The sequence below is a fragment of the Salmo salar genome, chromosome 20 (genome assembly GCF_965601325.2).
Source record: "Salmo salar chromosome 20, fSalSal1, whole genome shotgun sequence".
Lineage (NCBI taxonomy): Eukaryota > Metazoa > Chordata > Actinopteri > Salmoniformes > Salmonidae > Salmo > Salmo salar.
This window is the reverse complement of record NC_138310.1, coordinates 24,503,810-24,529,640: the sequence shown is the minus strand read 5'-3', so window position 1 is coordinate 24,529,640 and position 25,831 is coordinate 24,503,810. Positions and strand designations below refer to the sequence as shown.

The 25,831-nt window shown below is 41.8% G+C and overlaps 2 protein-coding genes across 10 annotated transcripts in view; both read left to right on the top strand.

Annotated features, from left to right (window-relative positions):
• Positions 1-11,894, top strand: part of LOC106579842 (AP2-associated protein kinase 1) — a 68,349-nt gene extending 56,455 nt beyond the window's left edge. For 4 of the 9 annotated variants that reach the window (XM_014160117.3, XM_014160116.3, XM_014160112.3 and 1 more), the window contains 3 exons: positions 929-1,105; positions 1,617-1,727; positions 9,034-11,894. In XM_014160117.3, coding sequence (XP_014015592.3) covers positions 929-1,105; positions 1,617-1,727; positions 9,034-9,863 — 1,118 coding nt within the window. In that variant the 3' untranslated portion in view covers positions 9,864-11,894. Of the gene's footprint in view, positions 1-928; positions 1,106-1,616; positions 1,728-2,480; positions 7,394-9,033 lie in introns of those variants that run through there. The other 5 variants (XM_045703113.2, XM_014160121.3, XM_014160118.3 and 2 more) reach the window with 3 other exon arrangements.
• Positions 11,895-13,493: 1,599 nt separating this feature from the next.
• Positions 13,494-21,340, top strand: nfu1 (NFU1 iron-sulfur cluster scaffold homolog (S. cerevisiae)). The gene is made up of 8 exons (XM_014160124.2): positions 13,494-13,602; positions 14,217-14,317; positions 14,432-14,567; positions 14,709-14,775; positions 14,876-14,993; positions 20,381-20,444; positions 20,568-20,742; positions 20,844-21,340. The coding sequence occupies exons 1-8, from the start codon at positions 13,544-13,546 to the stop codon at positions 20,877-20,879; spliced, it is 756 nt and encodes a 251-aa protein (XP_014015599.1). The 5' UTR covers positions 13,494-13,543; the 3' UTR covers positions 20,880-21,340.
• The last annotated feature ends 4,491 nt before the right edge of the window (positions 21,341-25,831 follow it).

Genomic DNA, 25,831 nt, shown 5'->3' with positions numbered 1-25,831 from the left:
GGTCGAATTCCTGCAAAGAAACCACTACTAAAGGACACCAATAAGAAGAAGAGACTTGCTTGGACCAAGAAACACGAGCAATGGACACTAAATTGGGGCAAATCTGTCCTTTTGGTCTGATGAGTCCAAATTTTAGATTTTTGGTTCCAACCGCCGTGTCTTTGTGAAACGCAGAGTAGATGAACGGATGATCTCTACATGTGCAGTTCCCACTGTGAAGCACGGAGGAGGAGGTGTGATGGTGTGGGGGTGCTTTGCTGGTGGCACTGTCAGTGATTTTATTTAGAATTCAAGGCACACTTAACCAGCATGGCTACCACAGAATTCTGCAGCGATACGCCATCCCATCTGGTTTGCGCTTAGTGGGACTATCGTTTTTTTTTCAACAGGACAATGACCCAACACACCTACAGGCTGTGTAAGGCCTATTTGACCAAGAAGGAGAGTGATAGTGCTGCATCAGATGACCTGGCCTACACAATCACCAAACCTCAACCCAATTGAGATGGTTTGGGATGAGTTGGACCGCAGAGTGAAGGAAAAGCAGCCAACAAGTGCTCAGCATATGTGGGAACTCCTTCCAGATGGTTGGAAAAGCATTCCAGGTGAAGCTGGTTAAGAGTGTGCAAAGCTGTCAAGGCAATTTCGTAGTTTTGATGTCTTCACTATTATTCTACAATGTAGACAATGGTGCAAATAAAGAAAAACCCTTGAATGAGTAGGTGTGTCCAAACTTTTGACTGGTACTGTATATCTGAGAGTATGAAGCTCATTCACTTTTGGTCTAAACTTTTTTTCTGTGGGGAAAAGGGTGAGCATGCTTACTAGCCCTACTGCTTTTTCTTTTTCTTTTGCTTAGGCTAATGGTCTTTCATTTTCTTTCTTTCCTTCCTCCCTCCATCTTAACCCCTGGTCTCCCCTCCCTCAGACCCTCTGGCTGGAGAGGACTCTCTGCTGGGCTGCTCTCTGCTGTCTCACACCTCCACCCCTGGGGATCAAACTGTCTGTGCACCACCCTCCTCCTGCTCCTCTGCCCCTCCTGGCTCTGCTTCCTGTCTGGACAAGCTAGCTCCAGTCTCATTTGGCACTGCCCAGACATCTGCTGGTAAGACCTTTTCTCCAGCTGTCATATATTGTATACCTGTGGTAAAACTCCTCACAGCAAGTCTGACCTCTGATCACAGTACCACAGACCTGCAATATCGCTCAGCTGTAACGCCCAGTCAGACTACTAAAATATACATGTTCAAAGCCAAGCAACCTTTGAATTGATGAAGTTAACTGGGTAGTTTAACAATCATATTACTAATATCAACATGAACTATATCATTTCAACTGGGGAATGAGATATTGAGACAGACATGTTGGCAGCCTGTATCAAGGGCCCTTTCTTTGTAGCGCTATGCAGCTGCCACAACATTGTGGGACCTTCTGCAGACCCTTGACTCATTTACAAAAGCCACATCAGATGCATGGCTTAGTACTAATGCTGTGACTGCTCTGGCTGCGTCTGTCTCTGTACTCCCTGCACTCTCCTCTCCTCCCCCCTCGCTCTCTTCTGGGCTGCGCTAACCTCCCCCTCCATCACCCCTTCACCTCCCCTCCTCCACCTGCAGACTCTGCTTACCTCATGTTGGGCTTCCAGCCGCCCGAGGCTGAGGAGAAGGGCACTGAGGACGAGTTTGACCCCATCCCTGTGCTCATCTCCAAAAACTCCAACAACCAAGGTATGTAAGGCAGGCCAGCAGTGTGTAGATGGGGTTGGATCCATGTGTCTTATTGATCCACACATGGGATCAAAGTACTGTTCTGTATGAGCTGCCTTCCTCAATCCACATAGCTGCCAGGGGACCACGAATGAGCACAGCCATTACTGAGAAACCCTAGCTAACACCTTAGTTCATCACTTACACCTGCTGAGAGTAACCATGGCTGGATGTGCTGTAACATTAACTAGCCCTTCCCATCCTAGCATGATTTCACATCAGTGGTTTTCTCATTGACTTTTCACTGGTTGAACTTTGCCAATAAGAATGGGCAGTTCCTATCAAAGGCAGGCACCATTATGCAGATGTTTTATACAGTCTGTCAGAACAGAAGCACCAAAGGCAGAGCATTAAGGCATCTTTTAAGAGTAGTGTCGTCTAGAGGTTAGGACGACATACAAGATGTCCTCCTGCCAGCACTCTTTCCCTGAAATGCTGCGGCTACATATAGATAATCTTGGCTTACATTCTCTCTTTTCTTCTCTTCCTACCCGTCTTCCTCATTCACTCCTTTATGCTCCTGTCATCCCACCCTCTCTCCTGTCCTATTCTCTTTCACCAACTCTCAATTCTTTGCTATTAACTGTCCTTTCTCCTATTCTCTCAAATACTCTTTAAATATGACTCTCTCCCGCTGGTTCCCCTTTCTCCCACTTCTCTCTTCCTTGCTCCGTCCATGTCCTCCTCTCTCTTTCTCTGTCTGGCACGTTTCAGGTGGTCACTCGCGCAGCAACAGTGGCACTTCAGAGTCCAGCATCCCCAACTTGGCCCGCTCCCTTCTGCTGGTGGATCAGCTCATCGACCTCTAGGGGGTGGGAGAGAGAGGTCGAAGGGGCAGCTTGCAGTTGTAACACGATGGGGAGGGGGCAGCAGAGGCACTTATGTAGCACCTTGCAAGATGAAATGGAGGCGCTTTAGTGCGGACTAGTGAATACTTTCTCTGCTGTGCCTCCGTGCCCCCGCCTCCATCTCTTGCTTTCTTGATACGCTGGTTTCAAACCATTCATCCTGGCCGTTGGCATTCCCATGTTGGTAACAACACGGCATTAACTCCCCGTCCTGACAGAGTGTCTGCTTCTGTCTTGGCTGTACTGTGGTCTTTATCATGCTGTCATCCATCTGTCAACATTCCTGTTTGTCCTGCCGTGCAGATTCAACCCCACGCTATGCACATACTGCCTGGCTTGCCCATAACTCCATTGGCTTTGCTGTTTTACAATGTTTGATCAGGGTTTATGCAAACGTATGTGTCCCAGGTCTGACCATGTAACACAGCAGTGTAGTACTTATATCTCTCCTAGCTATCTGTATGCACTCTTCCTGTAGCAGCTATTACCATGTCTAGTTATTAGAGCAAAGCAGATGCTGACTGAACTATCACGAGCTGCTTGTATGGGCCATACAGATGAGGACAATGAGCTGTCAGTCCTTAGGCTCCTGCCGTGTTTTTAACTTTTCTTAAACTGCTGTGGTTCACCGCTGCCCCCTGGGAATGTTTGGCTGTCTGTGGCAAATGGTTGAAGATGTCTGTCATTGTGAGGTCAAAAGCGCTGATGCAACATGCCCCGTTATGGTGGACATTTACAGGCTGTGTCTAGCTGCCCCAAAACTGCCTCTGATAGTCTGTTCTTCTACAACAACCATCTCCTTGACTGCACAACCATGTTTATCTTAGCTGTGCGTTATGTAAGAGCTACAATCTTTTGATCTGAACATTCCCTGGGATTATTGTTCCCGTGCTGTGCATTTCCTGTAGTTTAAGGTCATATTGAGCTGGTGCATTTTGCCTCTTACTGTACCTCTATAAGAATTATCTGGAATGGTTGACGCATTCGTGGTATTATTCTAAATGTGTATAATTCATTTGAATGCTCTTGTCTTCTTGATCATACTGTACATTAAGACGGGTGCTCAAGAAATGTCTCTCTTCGGCAGAATGCATGCTAACGGGTTATTGATCATGTGTATTCCAATAAGAGCTTTATCGTGGCTATTCTGTTTGATTTGGGTTTCGGTCCTCGGCCCATTGGCAAGGTTAACAGATCTACTTTTCCCAGAATGTGAGATAGAAATGAGTCCCATATTGAGCATGGATACAGCTGAGCAGTGCAATGGCCGTGTATCTCATTGTGGTTGTTTAGTGAGGGTCAGCTGATCTTTACTAGTGAGCCAGCAGAGTGAGAAGTAGGGTCAGCTGGTCTTTACTAGTGAGCCAGCAGAGTGAGAAGTAGGGTCAGCTGGTCTTTACCAGTGAGCCAGCAGAGTGAGAAGTAGGGTCAGCTGGTCTTTACCAGTGAGCCAGCAGAGTGAGAAGTAGGGTCAGCTGGTCTTTACTAGTGAGCCAGCAGAGTGAGAAGTAGGGTCAGCTGTCTTTACTAGTGAGCCAGCAGAGTGAGAAGTAGGGTCAGCTGGTCTTTACTAGTGAGCCAGCAGAGTGAGAAGTAGGGTCAGCTGGTCTTTACCAGTGAGCCAGCAGAGTGAGAAGTAGGGTCAGCTGATCTTTACTAGTGAGCCAGCAGAGTGAGAAGTAGGGTCAGCTGATCTTTACTAGTGAGCCAGCAGAGTGAGAAGTAGGGTCAGCTGATCTTTACTAGTGAGCCAGCAGAGTGAGAAGTAGGGTCAGCTGGTCTTTACCAGTGAGCCAGCAGAGTGAGAAGTAGGGTCAGCTGATCTTTACTAGTGAGCCAGCAGAGTGAGAAGTAGGGTCAGCTGATCTTTACTAGTGAGCCAGCAGAGTGAGAAGTAGGGTCAGCTGATCTTTACTAGTGAGCCAGCAGAGTGAGAAGTAGGGTCAGCTGGTCTTTACCAGTGAGCCAGCAGAGTGAGAAGTAGGGTCAGCTGATCTTTACTAGTGAGCCAGCAGAGTGAGAAGTAGGGTTAGCTGCACTTTACCAGTGAGCCAGCAGAGTGAGAAGTAGGGTCAGCTGATCTTTACTAGTGAGCCAGCAGAGTGAGAAGTAGGGTCAGCTGATCTTTACCAGTGAGCCAGCAGAGTGAGAAATAGGGTCAGCTGATCTTTACCAGTGAGCCAGCAGAGTGAGAAGTAGGGTCAGCTGATTTTTACCAGTGAGCCAGCAGAGTGAGAAGTAGGGTCAGCTGATCTTTACCAGTGAGCCAGAGAGTGAGAAGTAGGTGCAGCTGATCTTTACCAGTAAGCCAGCAGAGTGAGAAGTAGGGTCAGCTGATCTTTACCAGTAAGCCAGCAGAGTGAGAAGTAGGGTCAGCTGATCTTTACCAGTAAGCCAGCAGAGTGAGAAGTAGGGTCAGCTGATCTTTACCAGTAAGCCAGCAGAGTGAGAAGTAGGGTCAGCTGATCTTTACCAGTGAGCCAGCAGAGTGAGAAGTAGGGTCAGCTGATCTTTACCAGTGAGCCAGCAGAGTGAGAAGTAGGGTCAGCTGATCTTTACCAGTGAGCCAGCAGAGTGAGAAGTAGGGTCAGCTGATCTTTACCAGTGAGCCAGCAGAGTGAGAAGTAGGGTCAGCTGATCTTTACCAGTGAGCCAGCAGAGTGAGAAGTAGGGTCAGCTGAGCTTGGGTTTTGTCTGCTTGTGTTGCGGTGTGGTTCTACAGCCAATCACAGTTTCTCTTTTTGTTCCATGTGTCTCTGTTGTACATTTCATCCTCATCATTCATCTCCCTTCTTTCCAATCTACTCATCCATACTACACAAACACATATATACACCTTGATGTTGCTTGCCCTATATAGTGTAATGATCTGGACAAATATCCATTACCAACTCGTATGTATATAAAACCACTATTTCCTCGTTCTCCCATTGTAAAGAAGTAGTTAAAGTACACTGAACAAGAATATAAACGCAACATGCAACAATTTCAACAATTCACAGTTCATATAAGGAAATCGGTCAATTGAAATAAATTCATTAGGCCTTAATCTATGGACTTCACATGACTGGGCAGGGGTGCACCCACTGGGGAGCCAGGCCAAGCCAATCAGAATGAGTTTTCCCCCACAAAAGGGCTTTGTTCCAGACAGAAATACTCTGCAGGTATAGAGCTTCTTGATATGCCTCACCTGTCAGATGGATGAATGGCAAAGGAAAAATGTTTACGAACAGGGATGTGAACAAATTTGTGTACAAAAGTTGAGAGTAATACGCTTTTTGTGCACATTGAAAATTCGGGGATATTTTACTTCAGCTCATGAAAACATGGGACCAACACTTTACATGTTGCGTTTATATTTTTGATCAGTATACATTTTAAAGTGCTTCTTATTTAAAGACCTATCATAATATGAATAAATGTGACAGTGCTATAGAATGAATGAATGAATGAATGAATGAATGAATGTATGAAGTGAGTATCAATATGAAATATATACAATTCATAAGTACATATTATAGGTAAATGAAAATAAAGTTTATTTCTGTGTATTCTTTATGGGGCTGTATTTAAGAGTGCAAAGATATTGTGTCCCTCCTATTTGTCCAAAGTATTTTTGTCTATCCTTCTTGGTCTTGTGGGAGACTATTTCAGCGTAGGGAAGCCACTAGCCCCATGGTTTTAGCGATGTTAATTTGGTGGTGTTCTGAGAACAGCTCTGTGCTTGTGACTTGCCTTATTGGGGTATTATCTTAAACCTTCATCCTTGGTTTTCCCATAGTTTTTCCTGGTTTGATTTTCTTCCTCTGAGCTGTAGTTTATTTAACAACAGAGTCCCCTCCCTCTGAAAACAGGGCTTATGACGGAAGGGTCTTCCTGATATCTCTGTCCTTTCCTCCTCCTTTACTGTTAACCCCTAAATGCATCAAACAAGCTAAGCTATATCGCCTACCTACACGTTACAATGCAGTCTCATTTGTTGGAAACAGAACCAAAATGTGTCTTACTCTTGACACGTCTTCATCCTCCCAGCCAGCATAATCAGTGGATATAATGTACTACATTGTACCCACACTTTATTTACCTGAGGAATATTCAAATTAGATGATATAATGTTTCAAAAACTAAACTGAAATGCAACCCATCTAAGAACTCTCAACTCCACAAAATGCATTTATTCAATTTCAAAAAGTCTTGTTTCCATACTTGGAAAATAGACAAAGCAAAAATATACATTTCCATTTGAGGTGGTACTGCTAGTATCGCATACTTTAAGTTGAAGTTAATTTCTTAGTTTTTTTTCCTTTGAAATAAAAATGTGTTTTACCCCTCTCCAAACCATATATTGTACAGTAAGTTCAGTAAGTAGAAATAGGGCTGTGGCTTTTGAAAAGTGTCTGGAGAGAGAATCAGTAAAACTACTCTTGTTTTAATTCATTTTCCTCTCCGATCTACTTGTTGTACAGTTCAGTCTTTTGCAGGTTTAGGTGTGGCTAACCTATGCAATTCTACAGTAGTGCTCATATTATCCTTAGACACCACAGTGCTGTATTCAGTAGAGGTCTAGCCTTGCCAGTAGAATTTGACTTGTGTTGCTGTGAAACTGATGTACCTAGTGTGTTTGCTGGGGCAAATATATGAACACTGTTGAACTGCGTAAACAGCAGTTGTCCATATGTGAAAGGACAGAGTTATTATCTAGTGTATACCTTATATTTTTATGAAATGAGAAAAAAATATTCAAAAGGAAAGGGACATCAAATAAACATCTGAATGTAACTCTAGTCTCCTTGGTGTATTTTTCAATTCATCAGTAGGAAATGAAGTTCAATATATGGTGGTGTTATGAGATGATTGGAAGTGCAAGTATAGGTGGATAACACCTATAGTCACACCTATCGTAGTCACACCTATTGTAGTCACACCTATAGTCACACCTTAGTAACACACCCACATAATTCACTTCCCTAAAAATGTCAAGGCTCACACTTCAGACAGAAAACACAATCTGCTGTCAGTTTGCCAGTTTATGGATTCATTAATGGCTTTCGGAAGCCTTTTTCCTCCTTTCGCCCTATCATAAACACAGTATCTCAGTACAGTATGGAAATGCCTTGGTGCTAGACTGAGCACCTAACACACACTGCACTCTTACATGGGGTTTGGGTACTCTCACACACACACCTAACTTCTTGCCTTTCAATCCACTGGAAGGCTGAGTATCTTAGAGCTACAGTTCCACCTCTTCTCTTACTCACACCCTGCCCAACTCTTTGCCCTCTGGCTGACTGAACTGTGCCCTAAATGGCTGCCACTAACCCTCTCCCCCTGGAGCTGCCAGCTAACTCCTGCTACCTGCACTACCAAGGTAAGACTGCCCCTGTTTCTGCTGCCCTCTGTCTGTCTGTCTGCTCCTGTCAATCTCTCTCTCTGCTGGGACTCCAGTGAGTCCTCTCACTCTACCTTGTTTCCACGGGTCCATTTGCTCCTCATCAAGTCCCTATATCTTTATATAACTTACCAATAACGACCCTAAATCTACCAGTATTACTCTTTGTAGTGGTGCGTGGAATTGTTTTGGTGAGGGGTTGTGTGTCTGCTTAGAGGATGTTGGAGGTCTCCTGAAAAACAACAAGTGGAAACAATGTATTTTTTGTTGTAGTGATAGCGCTGAATAGTTGTCTTGTCTGTCGCGTTGTGTTCATTGTTTTGTACAGAGTAGATCATGTTGTGTTTTTGGAGTCGTGCTGGCTTGCTGCTGTTGGACCATTGTGCTGTTGTTGCTGTTTCCATGGTGTTTACTTGTTTGTAGTAGAACTGTTGTACGTGTCATCTTTGGGAGTGGCCTATTGATGCTCTGTTAGACCAAAGGACCACAGACGGTGTAGTTTAAAGCTGAGAGAGGGTTTTCAATGTAAACTAAGTTGGAGTCTTAACCACCAGTCATCTTGTCTCAGTGTACACATCTTAAAGGGCAACTCCATCATTGTCGTTATCTCCAGCACAATACTATTGTCTACATATGTGGAAACGGTGCATTTCTATATTTTGTAGAATAAAAAAATATATATAGTTTAAAAGTTCTACCTGATGACGTCATCAAAAGGTAAAACATTTTAAAAAGTGATTTTCAAACATTGAGATTTGTGGTGACGTGGGAAGCCAGAAAATACTCTCCTGGCTAGAAACTTGTTACAGGTTTTGAAAATGACAGGCTTTTCTACTTTTAATCCTGCCATGTGATGTCACAGAGAAGCATTTTTAGGGCCAAGTCTTTTTAACCACAGATCACAGAAACGTGCCGTTTTCCCATAATGGAGACACTGGTATGGTGCTGGAGACAATGGATGAGGTTGAAAAGTGGCAGAATTGTCTTTTTTAAGTCTCATCCTTTACTTTGTGTCTTCTCCCTTCTGCAGAGCTGAAAGGGGAGAGTAAAAGCCACGCTGTGCTAGACAAGGGGAGGTCAGAGATTGAGCTGCCTGAAGAAGGCCACATAGCAGACAAGGGCTGTGTCCATTCCAGTGATGAGGAATTTGAGGAGGAAGACAAGAGAAAGGAGGAGCAATGCAGGAGGGCCAGTGAGAGAGATGAGGTGGTACATGACTGCAGTGGTTCCAGACCTTTGCTGCTGGATTCAGATGAAGAGGAGGAGCAGGGGTCTGAATTACCCCTCCCACCCTCCCAGCCACGCCTGTCATACCCACAACTCTCTACTCCCTCCCACCAACCTACCCCAGGCCCACATGTCCCATGCCAGAATAATTCCCACCAGATGCCCCAGCAAGCCAGGGGGGGTGAGGTTGTCCCTGATGTCTTCTCCAAAGCCCCCTTCAGGATTGGACAGGAAGAGGCAGGCGACGTGTTCGCAAATGCCCCGTTCCCACGTCCCCTTGTTGTGACTCAACAGCATCCAGATGTCTTCCTGCAGGCCCCCTTTGTGAAGCCCAAGACCCTGCACCCTCACCCAGCTGTGCTTTACCCTGTGGCCCCTGAACCAGCCCTCTTGAGCCAGGTGGCCCCGCAGCCTTTCCGCCCACAGGCCCTGGCCAAGTACTCCCGACACTTTCAAGGCCCATTGCCTCAGCAGCCTGTGACAGCACAGAGGGTGTTGTCCAGCGTGAGCAGGCAGACTGCTGTGAGCTCAGTACCCGTGGGACCCTTACACTCCTGGACTTCAGAGGTGAGTGCAGTAGACCCCTTTGTCTCTGCGCCCTTTCACCTCAAGGCCCCGCAAGAGAAGCCCTGAAAGCTCCCATCCTTCCCTACAAAGCAGGGGAGCCAGAATTGGAGGCCACACCTGTGCACACTACACTAAAGCATACACACTGCATGCTGTCACCAGCACCGGGGCTGGACTGCAGGGTGGCATAGAACTCTTAAGATCTTATCCTTTACAAACTCGGAAAGGTCTTGAAATTGCGCAAGGTCATCAATGCACTTTTTTTGCTGCAGTAGAATAGAGGTTCCAGTCATCTCATATCATTTGGTATGCACAGAGGATATGGCAGTTGTTGTTTTTTCTGCCTACCTCAGTTTGTCCTCAGCTTTTCGATCAGAGTGAAAACATTGCTCAATTTAGAGAGCTTCTTGTCGGGGGCCAGTGTTGGAGGTTTAGATACAGACAGGACACACACACATCCCCAGTTCTAGGCTTTGCCGCTTAATGAAATTTGACCCTCTGCTCCTTCACTCAGTCCATTATCCATTGCTCTGTGAGGTCCAATAAGTATTCCCATGACAGCCCTGATCTCTCAGGGTGATGATGTCACTACTCATCCAGGGGTTATCCTCTCACAGGGGCCCAAGAAAGGCCTGTATTGGTTCCTCTACATGTCTTATATATTTCTGATGTTTTGGAAGTTATCTCATGACCATTTTAGCCCATTGGGTGGTGTATACTTTTTACGAGGTAGGTTAATGTACATCTGGCGGTGCTGTCATATTTTATCATAATATTCATCTGATGCTGGATTATGTTGCACATGTCAAACTATAATGCATTATGAGTTGACATTTTAGCATTTGTTTTGATCCAATCCTTCTTATTCACTTGTGTTTATGGTCACCTGACTCACAGTGCTGCTAAAGTCAGCCTAAGGCGTCTGTCACTTACTGTACATGCAGGGCATATAGTACAGAGCATACCTTACTGAGGCCAAAGGTCAGAGTTTCACCTTAAACTTGTCATCACTTGTGGGTGCCTCTGCTTTATGTAATTTGGTGTTAGTTTACTTTAATTTTGAACTGAGCAGGTTGTTAATGTTGTAGCAGAGAAGCCTTATAGAAGTCCTCAAATCTCACGACCAGCACTGTCGGCAAAGTCCCAGTCAGCACCTCCACTACACTCCGTCAGCATCTACTGTTATTGCTATGTAACTTTATGCACTCACATTCCACACCTGCTCATTCAATCATTTTCTTAAATAGCAAGTCTACATTCTACCTGCACTCAATTCAATAAGATTTGGAAACCTTTACAATCAGCAACTAATAATACCTTTACAAATCAGCACCCCCTGTCAGAACATATCAGAATAACTACAACCCTTGTGAAGCACCTCAAGCAAAACACACAACTTTCACCTGTGGCAAGTCAGACTCACACTTACCTACACATGCTCAAAAGACACAATTCCAAGTAAAGGGTCAACACATGGTTTCATCATAAACCCATAAGTGTTAAGCTTTTGCACTTCTACACCAGATTTTGCATTCCTTTTTTTATAGCCATATGAAATGCTGGTATTCCGCTGATTATTGTAGAATCTTGAAGCACTTTTCAATGTTTGCGATCCATTACATTACCTAGTGATGGTGTGGACCAATACAGACTTTCTCAGCTACTTGATCCAAAGTAAGAATCCCCATCTTAAAAGGAGAAATTATTCTGATTTGCTTTTTGTCATTCTTTGTGATTACTCTTTGTATAACATGTTAAATTCATCTGCCGTGCAAATGAAGACTGAACACTGCATCAGCAGCAATGATAATGTACTCTACAATTACATGTGTTGAGGTGACACAGCTTTCTGAAGTTGTTGAAATTGTTTTTTTGTAAGTCCTTTCCTGGAAAACTTAAAAGCAGCATTTTTGTTTGATTTGTCTGACTGTAATATGTTGTGTAGTAAAGTGTGGTGGCTGATTCTACAGCAAGCCTCACCTGCTGAACCCTAAAGGCACCCATATCAAAATACTTGAGTCATGCAAAGCTTGCCATTGAACACCATCATATCTTGTATGTCCTTACGTAAAGATGAAATAAATGTATGCAAAACAAGTATATCTCAGTTGTAATTTGTTGCGTTTGTGTATCATCATGAGACGCACCCATATGCATTGCATGTTATACCATGAACGTTTCCTCTACCTTGTGGTTATAGGTATGTATTACACTGAACTAAAATATAAATGCAACATGTAAAGTGTTGGTCCCATATTTCATGAGCTGACATTAAAGATCCCAGAAATCTTCCATACACACAATCTTACTTTGCTCAAATTATGAAAAACAAATATCCTTTGCCAAGATAATCCATCCACCTGACAGGTGTTTCATATCAAGAAGTTGATTAAACAGCATGATCATGACAGAGGTGCACCTTGTGCTGGGGACAATAAAAGGCCATTAAAATGTACAGTTGTCACAACACAATGCCACAGATGTTTCAAGTTATGAGGGAGCATGCAAGTTGCATGCTAACTGCAGGAATGTGCACCAGAGCTGTTGCCAGAGAATTTAATGTTAATTTATCTACAATAAGCTGCCCCCAATGTTGTTTTAGAAAATTTGGCAGTATGTCCAACCAACCTCACAATCGCAGACCATATTTAACGACGCCAGCCCAGGACCTCCACATCCGGATTCTACACCTGCAGGATCGTCTCATATCAGCCACCCGGACAGTTTATGAAACTGTGGGTTTGCACAACCGAACAATTTGTGCTGAAATTGTCTTAGGGAAGCTCGTCATCCTCACCAGGGTCTTGACCTGACTGCAGTTTGGCGTCGTAACCAAATTCAGTGGGAAAATGCTCACCTTCGATGGCCACTGGCATGCTGGAGAAGTGTGCTCTTCACAGAGGAATCTCGGTTTCAACTGTACCAGGCAAATGGTGTCGCGGCGGCGAGCAGTTTGCTGACATCAACGTTGTGAATAGAGTGCCCCATGGTGGCGGTGGGGTTATGGTATAGGCAGGCATAAACTTCGGACAACGAACACAATTGCATTTTACTGATGGCAGTTTGAATGCACAGATACCGTGACGAGATCCTGAGACCCATTGTCGTGCCATTCATCTGCCATCACCTCATGTTTCAGCATGATAATGCACAGCCCCCTGTCTCAAGGAGCTGTACACAATTCCTGGAAGCTGAAAGTGTCACAGTTCTTCCATGGCCTGCATACTCAGAAATGTCACCCATTGAGCATGTTTTGGATACTCTGGATCAACGTGTACGACAGCGTGTTCCAGTTCCCGACAATATCCAGCAACTTCGCACAGCCATTGAAGAGGAGTGGGACAACATTCCACAGGCTACGATGAACAGCCTGATCAACTATGCGAAGGAGATGTTGCGCTGCATGAGGCAAATGGTGGTCACACCAGATACTGACTGGTTTTCTGATCCACGCCCCTAACTTTTTTTTTTAAGGTATCTGTGACCAACAGATTTATGTCTGTATTCTCAGTCATGTGAAATCCATAGATTAAGGCTTAATTAATTAATTTCAATTGACTGATTCCCTTATGAACTATCGTTACAATCTTAGAAATTGTTGCATGTTGCATTTCTATTTTTGTTCAGTGTATACAGGAACCATGTTTTGGTTCCTACACAAAATGTGGTTCCAGGGAAATAATACAAGGACGGTTTCTTCCTTGGAGTTTACGGAAATTGCGTCATTGTTTAGAAGCATCACAAACATGGCGACTTACAGGCAGGTCGGGAGGTTGTTGGGTATTTCTGCAAGAATTTCAAGTCCGTAAGTTGTGCTCTGTGGTTTGTTGAACACTGACTGAGGATGTCTATCAAGCTGTAGTAATGCATGTTTTTACCTTTTCTCTCACTACGTGTTCGTCAACTAATTAGTTAGCGGCTAACCTTTAGTTAGCGGCTAACCTTTAGCTAGCTGTGTTTCATAAGATAAGGTCTGACGCAGTTTATTAGTAGTGAGGTAACGTGATTATTGTAGCTCAATCTCCAGTAAAAAGTTGCAATATGATTGAACTGGTTTAATAAAACATTTCATTTGTACCTAGCAAACTAGCTAGTTGCTCAACTTGCCTCATTGGTGAAAAATACATAACCCCACAGAGCTCAGCATGCACAGTAATATCCCTACTTGCATTGTTAATACGGTTGCGTTTGATCACAGGAATATTTTCATAATGGATTAAAAAAATTAATTGCTGCCCAGGTCTCCAACTAATTAAATTGTCAGCATGTTGTGCTCCAATAGTTTTGCATCATGTGACATCAGATTGTCAAATCTAGCGTGCGTGACTGGTAATGTTTTTATTTGGTCTGGTTGTTCCCGGTGATCAATTTACCCTATTCTTATTCTAAATTGAACTTATAAAAATGTTTTTTGTTTAGGCTTGCTGTACGTGCATATCAGTTTGCTGGACTGCATTGGACTCCACACAACATTGGTGTTACCAGGAGATGGTCACTGCCACCATTTTCAGTTGTATCTGGTAGGCATGAAAACCATGTACAGTGTATAGAAATGTCTTCAGGAGCTATCTAAAATGTGATTTAGCACCACAATTGCTAAAATTACTTTGACAGTATTGTGCCCCTCTTTCCAGCAAGGACCATGTTTATTCAGACTCAGGACACTCCCAACCCAAACAGCTTGAAATTTCTGCCTGGTCGCATGGTCCTTGAACAAGGAACAATGGATTTTACTGCACCCCGGGAAGCCTATTGCTCCCCCCTCGCAAGGTTAATGACCTAGGCTACTGAAACCATGCCTACCAATGTTGAAAATAACATTTAAACAATTAAAAGACCAAGCAGTCTGAGACATCTTGTTACAGCCCTAACTTATTTTGGGCAACATTGTAATATGTATTATTTCTTCAGGCAGCTATTTAGAATCGATGGTGTCAAGGGTGTCTTTTTGGGTCCTGACTTCATAACCATAACCAAGGTAATATTACCAGTCATTTACATGTATATTTTAAAATATGTCATGTCTGAATCATGGGTAGATATGATAAGAATTGCTCTGTTTCTGGCATCTTATTCAGACAGATGTAGATCTGGAATGGAAGTTAATCAAACCTGATGTGTTTGCTGCCATTATGGACTTCTTCACATCTGGACTCCCTGTTGTCAATGAGGAGGACACCCCTCGTGCAGATACAGGTATGGAACAGACAAGTAAACAAGCACTTTATAAGGCAGTACAAGACCGGCACTTTACATAGGATAGGCGATAGACACACACACACAGTGGGGTCCAAAATTAGACACCCTTGATAAAGATGAGCAAAAATGACTGTACTGTGCTATATTGTATGCAACAAAAAGGGGTGAAATTATACTTTTTTTGTTTAAAGAAAATGTATTCTTGACAAGTTAAGGGTAAATTATTGACACCTCTGTTTTCAATACCTTGTGTTGTATAGTCTGGAGTCCCGAAGCAGTACTTGCAGTTGAAAATGTTTTATCTGGTTTTATTCCCTTTTGTTTTACAAATCTAAACTTTAGGAGAAGTGGAACAAAAATCAAGAACAGCATTCTTTCTCCCTTGCAGGTCTGCTACTGCCATGCCAAAAACAAGATCCTTAGCCCTCACACAAGTGTGTTGAATCTGCTCATTAAAAGCTCTGGTGGGGGCCTGGGTGCGGCCCAGTTGCATAGAGTGGCGCTCTCCACTGCTGTGGGGCTGAACTTCGTGACAGCTGTTTCTCCTGCTCTTTGTTGCGGTCGCTCTCCGTGATCCTGAAAATAGTTTCTTCAGAATAGGCACATTCTCAGGCTCACGGGTTAACATGACATTCTTCATATAGTTACATAAAACTCTGGCCCGATGAACTTGGCCTTCTCAATATTCATCCATTAGTTTAGTTCATATAAATACAACAATTGACTGGGTTTCTTTAGGAGAGTGTTCGATGACATTCTTATGCTCACTGAGCGTATCATCTCTTCCTCTGAACATCTCTTTTACATGTCCCATCTTCCACATATGACGTGGGATTTTGTCTTTGTGCACAAGTGCAACATCTCCAACCTTGAATGTGACTTTGTTGTGTGCTGTCCTCAACAGCAGTTCTGAAAACGTGTCATTCGATGGCAATATTCATGGGTGTTTTTCCCCGTATGACCACTCTGCTTGTTATAGTCTGCCTCCTACACGCATAAGTCTATCTTCATCTCGGAAGTGTTTCAGGTTAAGAATTCTGGATTGTCTGTCCAGTCTTTTTCCAGCTTGTAGCTGTCTCTTTTCTTTAGAGAAACTTTTCATTTGTCAGCTGTATCCAGTTTTTCGTAGCTGATTCAATTTTTGCTGTTTTGTGCGTTATGCTCAACTCTATAATGGGTATTACATCGCTCTTCTCATTTTGTTATTTTGTAGCAACTTGATTTTGTATGACACTGATTTCTTCTTGTTTTTCTGTTCCTCCCAGATCTTGCTGTGGTTCAGTGTGAGTTTTAACCACTGCAGTCTATTCCACCCAGGGAATCGTTGGTCAACTTCTCCACACTTGTTCCTCATGTGCCTCTTTCTGCAGGATTGTCTTTCCCACTGCAGTGTCTCCAATTTCCTGGAAGTGTCAGACTATTGGGATTTCATCCACTCTGTTAGCAATGAATGGTTTCCATTGTTTGACTGTGGTCTTGATCCAATGGAGTGTTATCATTGAGTCTGTCCAGTAGTGAACTTGTACATCACTCATCTTCAAGTTGTTCTTTAGATGGTTTCTAATCTTGCTCCAATTTGATGGTTTCCTAATCTTGCTCCTATTGCTGCTTCTGGGAGTTCTAGTCTGGGTGGAGTTTTCAATGGATAACTATTGTCTTGGCTATGATTAGACCTGTAGTGCATTCTCCTTCTGCATTTGCCGTGTGCATGTACTTAGTGGATAAATCTTGTGGAAGCTCTTCATCCCATGATAGGCCCTGTTTCCACATTTCTTGGAATGGACACTTGATCCTAATGCTGAATGTGGATACAATCTGATTGAATATTCATGCAGCTGATTGAAGTAGTCCTCGTTTTGTGATCTTCTTGTCTTTCAGGAATTCAATCAAATCTGTCCTTTCAAACAGTCATCAGTATCTGATCTCCATGTTAATCCTAGTAAGCTACTTTTTATGTAGTTTGACTTTTCACTTCAACTTGTCCTGTTACTTTCTCTTTTGTCTATTCACTTTGCAGCTCATGTAAATTTGTTTTCCATTTACATAGGTTCATGCTTGCGCTGTCCATGATCTCTTTAGCCTTCGTGGTTAGATCAGAGGGTGTTCCTTTGTCCTCTGTGCCGCAAATAAGGTTGTCAACATACAAGTATTCCCTCGGTGCAGTTACCATGCCTGGATAGACCCCCTCATACCTGTTCAGATGGTGTTTGATTGTGGCTGCTAAAAGGAATGGGCATGCGGATGCTCCAAACGGAACTCTCGTCTTCTCAGTGTACATTATGATTTCTTCATTTGTCATTGGGATGTCACTTTTCCATAAGAACCTCAAAATACTTCTCTGTCCATTTCGTTTAGAGAGATTTGCAGAAATGCTTTCATGATGTCTGCCATTAGCTCTATTCTGTGCTGCCTGAACTTAATCAGAATACTCAACAGGTAATGGTTTAGATTTGGTCCTGTTAGTAAGCAGTTATTTACCAAACTTATCTATCTATATATAATCTCACAGTATATATCTATATCACGAGATATATATATATTATATATAATATATATATATATATATATATATATATATATATATATATAATATATATATATATATATATAATTACCTTTATTTAACTAGGCAAGTCAGTTAAGAACAAATTCTTATTTTCAATGACAGCCTAGGAACAGTGGGTTAACTGCCTTGTTCCTGGGCAGAACGACAGATTTTTACCTTGTCAGCTCGGGGATTCAATCTTACAACTTTTCGGTTACTAGTCCAACGCTCTAACCACTAGGCTACCTGCCGCCCCACTATATCTCTCATGCGAGGATGCATCAACCACAACTCTGAGCTTGATAGTTGTCCTCTCCTTGATCACTGTGATGTGGTAAGTAGTATACAGGGTTATCTGAATGATCACTAAGCACCTGCTCTACAATACCTTGGCTAAGATGGATACAGTGCCTTCAGAAAATATTCAGTCACCCCTTGACTTTTTACACATTTTGCTGTGTTGCAGCCTGAATTCAAAATAGATTCAATACATTTAAAAATCTCACCCATCTACACACAATATCCCATAATGACAGTGAAAACATGTTTACAGAAATCTAATTTACATAACTATTCACACACCTGATTCAATACATGTTACAATCACCTTTGGCAGCGATTTACAGCTGTGATTCTTTTGGGGTAAGTTAAGAGCTTTGCACACCTAGATTGTACAATATTTGCACATTCTTCTTTTACATTCTTCAAGTGCTGTCAGGTTGGTTGTTAGTCATTGATTGCCAGACATTTTTAAGTCTGCCATAGATTTTCATGCCGATTTTAAGTCAACTGTAATTAGGCCACTCAGAAACATTCGATATCGTCTTGGTAAGCTAACACCATTTAGTCGATAGGCTGTTGGTCGACAGGTTTATTTAGTCGAGCAGTAGCAAAAACACCCATCTGATTCGCGCCTGTTTGAGTGGACTAATCCATAGTGGAGGCCGTGGGGATGGCACAGACCATCGCTCTAAGACGTGCTACTGAAATTGTATATGGTTATTACATAAGAACAATGGTGCAACACAAATAAAAATGTTTAACAAATGAGCCTTCTCCTGTGTTGGATAGTGGTCACTGTCCGTGGTTCTGAAACACATCAGTGTGTTGTTGAACTGGCACCTTTTCCTAGACCATGTTGCTATGTGTTAACCAGCATATTGGTGTTGAGAGAAATGCGGTGAGGCAGCAGCGGAGTTAGGAGACGAAAACAGCCCTTCCTTTAATTGTCTAAGAAAAGTGAGGAGAGGATACCCCAACTAAATTAGGTGTATAATCAATAGCCCTACTGTTAAATGTGCCTGGTTTTATAAATGACAGTACCAGTCAAAAAGTAGTGAATACTGCAAAACCCATTGCAGTATTCACTACTTTGTTCAAGCTATCCATGGGAGTTTCATTTTCAGCGTTCCAGTCAATCTCATTCAATGTTTGTTCCTTTGTAATGAATTGTTCCATACATTCCTCCAAGATATTCACATCAGGGTTTTCCTCTCCCAGTACCTGATCAGTTCTGTTCAACAGCCTTGTTGCCGTCCTTGTCGTTCCCCGACTCTGTTTCAGTCATGCAAGTTCCTTCAAGGTTTCTCCTGGTTAAATCCACGTTTCCAATATAATCCTCAGTATCACTTTTTCTTGTAATTGTCTTTGAGGAATCCTTCCCTCATGGGTTTTGGCATCAACTTGTGGTGTATAGTCAGGAGTCCTGAAGTATTACTTGCAGTTTTAAAATAAATCAGGTTTTATTCCCTATTGTTTTTCAAATCTTAACTTTATGAGAAGTGGAAGTGGACCAATAATCAAAATGAAAATGCCATTATTTTGCCCTTGCAGGTCTGCTCCTGCCAGGCCAAACACAAGTTAGGCATGGCACCTGTAACCCAGCACAAGTGTATTGAAATTGCTCATTAAAAGCTTTGGTGGGGGGCTCGGCGCTGTTCAGAATGGCGCTCTCCACTGCCGTGGTGATGAACTCTGTGGGGTTTCTCCTGCACTTGCTTGCAGTCACACTCCGTGGTCCTGAAAATGTATTATTCGGAATAGGCACCTTTGGCTCGGGGTTAACATGACATTCTTCATATAGTTATAACATACCTCACCAACGAGAATAACCGCACTGAACCTTTTTCCAAGTTGGAGAGCTCATTGGGAGTGATTTTAGACCATTCCTCCATACTGAATCCTTCCAGATTCTTGATATCCTGTGCTTAAGAACTGCCCTCTTCGATGCAAACCACAGGTTTTAAAGTCCAGAGATTGCCATTGCAAAATGTTGATTTTTGGGGCCAATTAACCATTTCTTTGTGGATGTTGATGTTTGCTTGGTCTTACGGTCTTGCTGGAAGATCCAAGTTTCCACTTCCTGGAAAAGGTGGCCTCTGGGTAAAGTTCACGATGCCGTTGACCTTAGCAAGGGATCCAGGACCAGTGGACTCAAAATAGCCCCATAACATAAAAGATCCACCACTGTATTTTACAGTAGTTGTGGGGTTATTCTCTGCTCCTGCATTATTATTTTGATGCCTAACCCACCACTGGTGTGCGTGGCCAAAGAGCTCTATTTTCATGTCATCTGACCAAAGCACCGGTTCCAATCCAAGTGCAGTTTAGCGAACTCCAGGCATTTACATTTGTTGGATGACATGAAAATAGAGCTCTTTGGTGGGTTTGGCGTCGAAATGAGTGGCATATCAATCTGCCATTTTCAACCCGTATACAAATTACGGGATGTGAATGGAAAGGGCTACCTATTATATTAGATGGTTGCATTTATTTATTGTGTTAAATGTTAAGTACTGTAAGCATAATTTTGCATGAACTGTTCCTTTTGTCTTTACAGCACCATCAGATGATGACGATGAGGTGATTGCTATGATCAAAGAGCTTCTGGACACCCGAATCAGGTATCATTACTGTAGTTATACATAGCCTTTAGCTGATATCGCCCTCCCTCTTATCAGAAGTGTCTCTCTGCTCATTGCAGTATCAGTATGAATTAAATTATTAACTCATGTGGCTTCCCCCAGGCCCACAGTGCAGGAGGATGGTGGAGATGTCCTGTATTGTGGCTTTGAGGATGGCATTGTAAAGCTGAAGCTGCAGGGCTCCTGCACCAGTTGCCCTAGCTCCATGGTCACTCTGAAGAGTGGCATCCAAAATATGTTGCAGTTCTATGTCCCTGAAGTGGAAGGGGTGGAGCAGGTTTGTACCCTGTACAAAAGTGTGCAGAATTTGAGATGGTTGCCTGTTAGGTTCGTCTTGTGAAATCGAGAATTAGACTAATGTGTTGTGTACTTTCCCAGGTGAAGGATGAGCAAGAGGAGGTTGCCCAAGGCTGAGTCCAATGGAAACTACTCAGACCCTATAGACATTCCTCTTACCCTCTCCCCTCCTGCAGCCACTCCTGACTCTAGTATAGCTGATTAATCCGCATCGTAGAGGCTTGTCTAAAGCACAGCAGTGACGAAGGAAGAACTTCGCTGTTATTTTGAGAGATTTGTCATTGGACTTCATAAGTTCCCAGAGATTGTCAGCTGTCAACCTTTATGGCTATGGGACTCAGTGTGTAAGAGAGGACCCTGCCTTGTCTTGAGTAGTGTCCTTGTCCTGCTGTTTGCTTTGGAAGGATTCCAGGCTGATCGAGTCTACTAACTTTTGTCTGACAATGTATTTATTGCAGTATCTCTTATCACACCATAAAACTCAGTAAGTATTGGTTATTAAAAGAAACAACTCCATCTATATACAACACAAATGTGCAAACTGTATAATGTAAATAAAATAAAGTACATTGAATTAAGTGTATGAAATTATTTTATAGAATGCCCTGAATATTGGCAACCAAATCCTTTGTCAATCTGATGGGAAAAAGTGCACATGTTGCACGGATAGAGGATGCTCCTTTTGCCACTATGGTCTGGAGGAAAGCTTTGAGTTTGCATTTCTTTCTAAGTCTGTTACCATTATTGTACATTTTAAAGAAGTAATTAAAGACACACAATTTATACATTTTTGTGTGATTTTTAATCGTCCACAAACCCTGTCTCTGCAGTCAACTATCTGTTATGTAACTTTTTGGGCGATCCAACCAAATTCACATAAAAATGTGATTTATAGATCGGTCATTCTCTGAGTATGTTCACATGCACAGTAATTTAATATTGAACTGTTTATGGCAGTAGACAGAGTATGGAAATAGTCATGTAAACACCTTACTCTGCTTATCTTAATCGGCATAAGGTCAGAAACAAAGCATACGTATATTAAAAGACCTGGTTTTCTGAGTACTTGAATGAATTATCAGTGGCGTGTATTCATGGATTGACCAAGAAAAAAAACATATTTTGTGTCTTTTGTCTCTGTTATTCATGAATTTCATTCAATTCACAAAAGGCTTACTGTATCTCACCAGAGAACGCATCCGAGCGAGCGAAACAGCGCCCCCCTTTCTCAGTATGTGTAGCCCATCTATCTGATGCTGTCTGGTCAAAAAAATAATGACATTGTTGCCGCCGTAGCATTGAATGCAACGGAAGCCAGCGAGCATTTGGCCTCCCTTGATAAAAAAATATACAATAATAGCCAATTAGTGTTGAGCTAAACTGAGTGCGCTCTGCTGTGAATGGTCCTGTCTCAACAAAAAATGTAAATCTTGAATTGTTGCATCTCGTCATCTTCCTGTGGGTAGCTAGCTAGCTAAAATAGTCCTTTTCATAAATTAGCCATGGATGGAGATAGGGATTTGGACTTTTTACTTAATTCTCGATACTGGCTAATGATTATAATGGTGATTCCGATCCTACTATAAATGCATACAGTGCCTTCGGAAAGTATTCAGACCCCTTGACTTTTTCCACATTTTGTTACGTTACAGCCTTATTCTAAAAATTATTAAATCGTTTTTTTCCTCATCAATTTACACACGACCCCCATAATGACAAAGCAAAACTGTTTTTTATAAAATTGTTGCTAATTTATTAAATATAAAAAACTATCACATTTACATTAAGTATTCAGACCCTTTACTCAGTACTTTGTTGAAGCATCTTTGGCAGCGATTACAGCCTAGAGTCTTCTTGGGTACGATGCTACAAGCTTGGCACACCTGTATTTGGGGAGTTTCGCCCATTCTTCTCTGCAGATCCTCTCAAGCTCTGTCAGGTTGGATGGGATGCACAGCTATTTTCAGGTCTCTCCAGAGATGTTCCATCGGGTTCAAGACTGGGCTTTGACTGGGCCACTCAGGGACATTCAGAGATTTGTCCCGAAGCCACTCCTGCATTGTCTTGGTTGTGTGCTTAGGGCCGTTGTCCTGTTCGAAGGTGAACCTTCGCCCAATGTGAGGTCCTGAGCGCTCTGGAGCAGGTTTTCATCAATGAGCTCTCTGTACTTTCCCTCGATCCTGACTAGTTTCCCAGTCCCTGCCACTGAAAGACATCCCCACAGCATGATGCTGCCACCCGTGCTTCACTGTAGGGATGGTGCCAGGTTTCCTTCAGATGTGACGCTTGGCATTCAGGCCAAAGATTTCAACCTTGGTTTCATCAGAACAGAGAATCACAAGTAAGCCCACGCGGTTTCTCAAGTAAGCCCATGCCTTCCAAGCTGAGTTCTGGATAAGCTCTGTGATCATCACCAAAGCTAAGATGAGTTTTCATTAGTGTAGTTCGACCACTGGGAATGGCTTTCATCACATAAATAATCTCTCTGAAAGGTATTGGATACTCATTCAATGTTAAAAAAAATTCATATATGAAAGAATATTACCCCTGTTGTTGAAAACATCAAGAACAAAGTTAATATTCCTCTCATGCCACCTAGGCTACAACAATTACTTATTCCTTACAGTTATGTCTGAATTATTCCACAAAAGAGCTTAATCTGGGGAAAAGTTATGCAGGAAACATATTTTCCAGGACATTAAAGCTTGTTGGTGAAACCTGGCCAATTTAGCAGGTAATTTTTCAGGAATATAATTAAATTTCATAAAAAATTGAAGACCTCCAAACTTATTAAACACATTGTTTGGAATGAAATACAAAATTGATTCTGTATTGACCAAACATATTTTCAACCAATTGATCTTGAAAGTGTTATTTGTCAACAAAATCCAACACTTCCAGAGCTTCAGATCTTAGTTTTCTTAATTTTAGGAGAGAAATTCCTATGTTGTCTAACTGTTTTTTTTGTTGATAGATGTATTCCTAAATATTTAACAGTCCTTTACAGGAATATTTTATATTTCTTTATCAGTCATATAAACAGAAGATTTCACACTTAGAAATATTCAGTTTTAATCCAGACGCAATAGTGAATGCAGTGATAGCATTAAGGGCATGCACGACCTGGTCTTTGTCTTTTTAAAAATAGAGTAGTATCGTGAGCCAGTTGGGATATTTTCATATTTCTGTTAATAAAATGTATAAACCATGCAGATTTGCATTATTCAGAATATCTATAGATAGAAGTTCCACTACCAAAATGAATAAAATGACAAAATTGGGCATCCCTGTCAGACACTTCTGTTGATACTGAATCTTTTGGATGTATTAAGGTTAAGTATCACAGAACTAGTTATATCTTTGTTAAACATGCGAATGACTTTGATAAAATGTTCACCGAAACCAAAAAGTTTGAGACCAAAAGAGAAATTAATGTTCAGTTGAGTCGAAGGCTTTACAGAAGTCTAAAAATAACAGCATCTGTGTCAATTGCATCTGAATAATCGAAAAGGTCCAAGGCTAAACGAATGTTGGAACTTATGTGATGGCCCTTCATAAAGCCTGTTTGAGTCTCTTTAATAATGGTATCTATTCTTCTTTAATATTTTGGAATAAACCAGAGCAATCCGTTTGTAATCAGTATTGAATAAAGTAATTGGTCTCCAACTGTCGATGAGAGAAGGGACTCTATCAGGCTTCGGAATCAGTGAAATAAGGCCCTGTTTCATGGTGGAGACCATTTCACCATTTTCAATGCAATCTTGAAACAAAAAATAGGGTATTCTAGTAACTCCCAAAACTTTTTTCATTGAATTCCATTTTTTTAATTGAATTCAGAGCCTCTCTCATTTTCTTTATTGACACAGGTGATTCACAAACTGATGGGAAATCCTCCCCAATCACAGGGAAATCATTCTGAATGTGGCAAATGTAGCTTTCACAACAATCTTCCTGAAATTGTGAGTTGTAAAGGTTTTCAGAAAGGGAACTGACAAATGTTGATATTGTAATGGGATCTTTGCATAATACATCATTAAGTTTGAGTGCCGTTATATATTTTCTTTTGTATATTCTCTTTTCAAGCGCAAAGAAATAACTGGTGTTTCTTTTCCACTCTTCAATAAATTTTGCTCTTGATCTGACAAAGGCACCCTTTGCCAGATTTGTGTGAAACTGTTCTAATTCTAGTTGTAAAGACTTAAATACAGACTTCTTGAGATAGATTATCTTTCTTTAGAAAGCTGTCAAGCTTGCTCATGAAATATTTTTCTCTACGGTTCTTCATGTGCTTCAGCTCTTTGGATGGTTTAATGGCTACAACTCTGACTTGATATTTGAATAATTCTCATCTACTTCCATGACCTGAGTTTTTTCTTGCAAAACAATATCTTTGGCTAACAATTTGATGTTTCCAATGAAAATAGGATATTTAACAAGTGTGTTGTTTAATTTCCAATATCCTCGAATACCCTTTGATTTTTTTTGCATTTTTTTTTTTAATCAAATGATGATCAGAAAAGGGAGCCAACTGATGATCTACATCTATAATGACTTGTAACAAAAGAGGGAAATTAGGAATAAATCTAATCTAGATTTTTGTGACATAGTTTTGTTGGTCCAGGTATAGCTCTTTGCATCCGGATTGAAATAACGGCAGGCATCGTCAATAGAGAGTTTCTTGCATAACAACGTTATAATATTTATTTTTTGTGAGCTTTGACTCATTCTAGGAGAAAAACGATCAGCCTCTGAGTATTTGTTGCATAAATCCTGTAATTTTCTGGTAAACTGGGCAAAAATTGTCTTATTTGGAGCATGTGTGTTATGTCCATACACATTATAGATGAAAATAGTGTGATGGAAAATGTTATGTTTATGCTTTTCTATCCGCAATTTGGGAATACACCCAGAACCTTGTTTTGAGAACGAAAGATATCTCAGTTTCAAGGTCTCTTAGAGAGAAGAAGCCTTGTGAGGTATTGGTCTGTCACATGCATGACCCAGTATAGGTCGTCACATGAATGAAACAAACGTTAATGATGAATTAATTATGAATGATGAATAAGCTA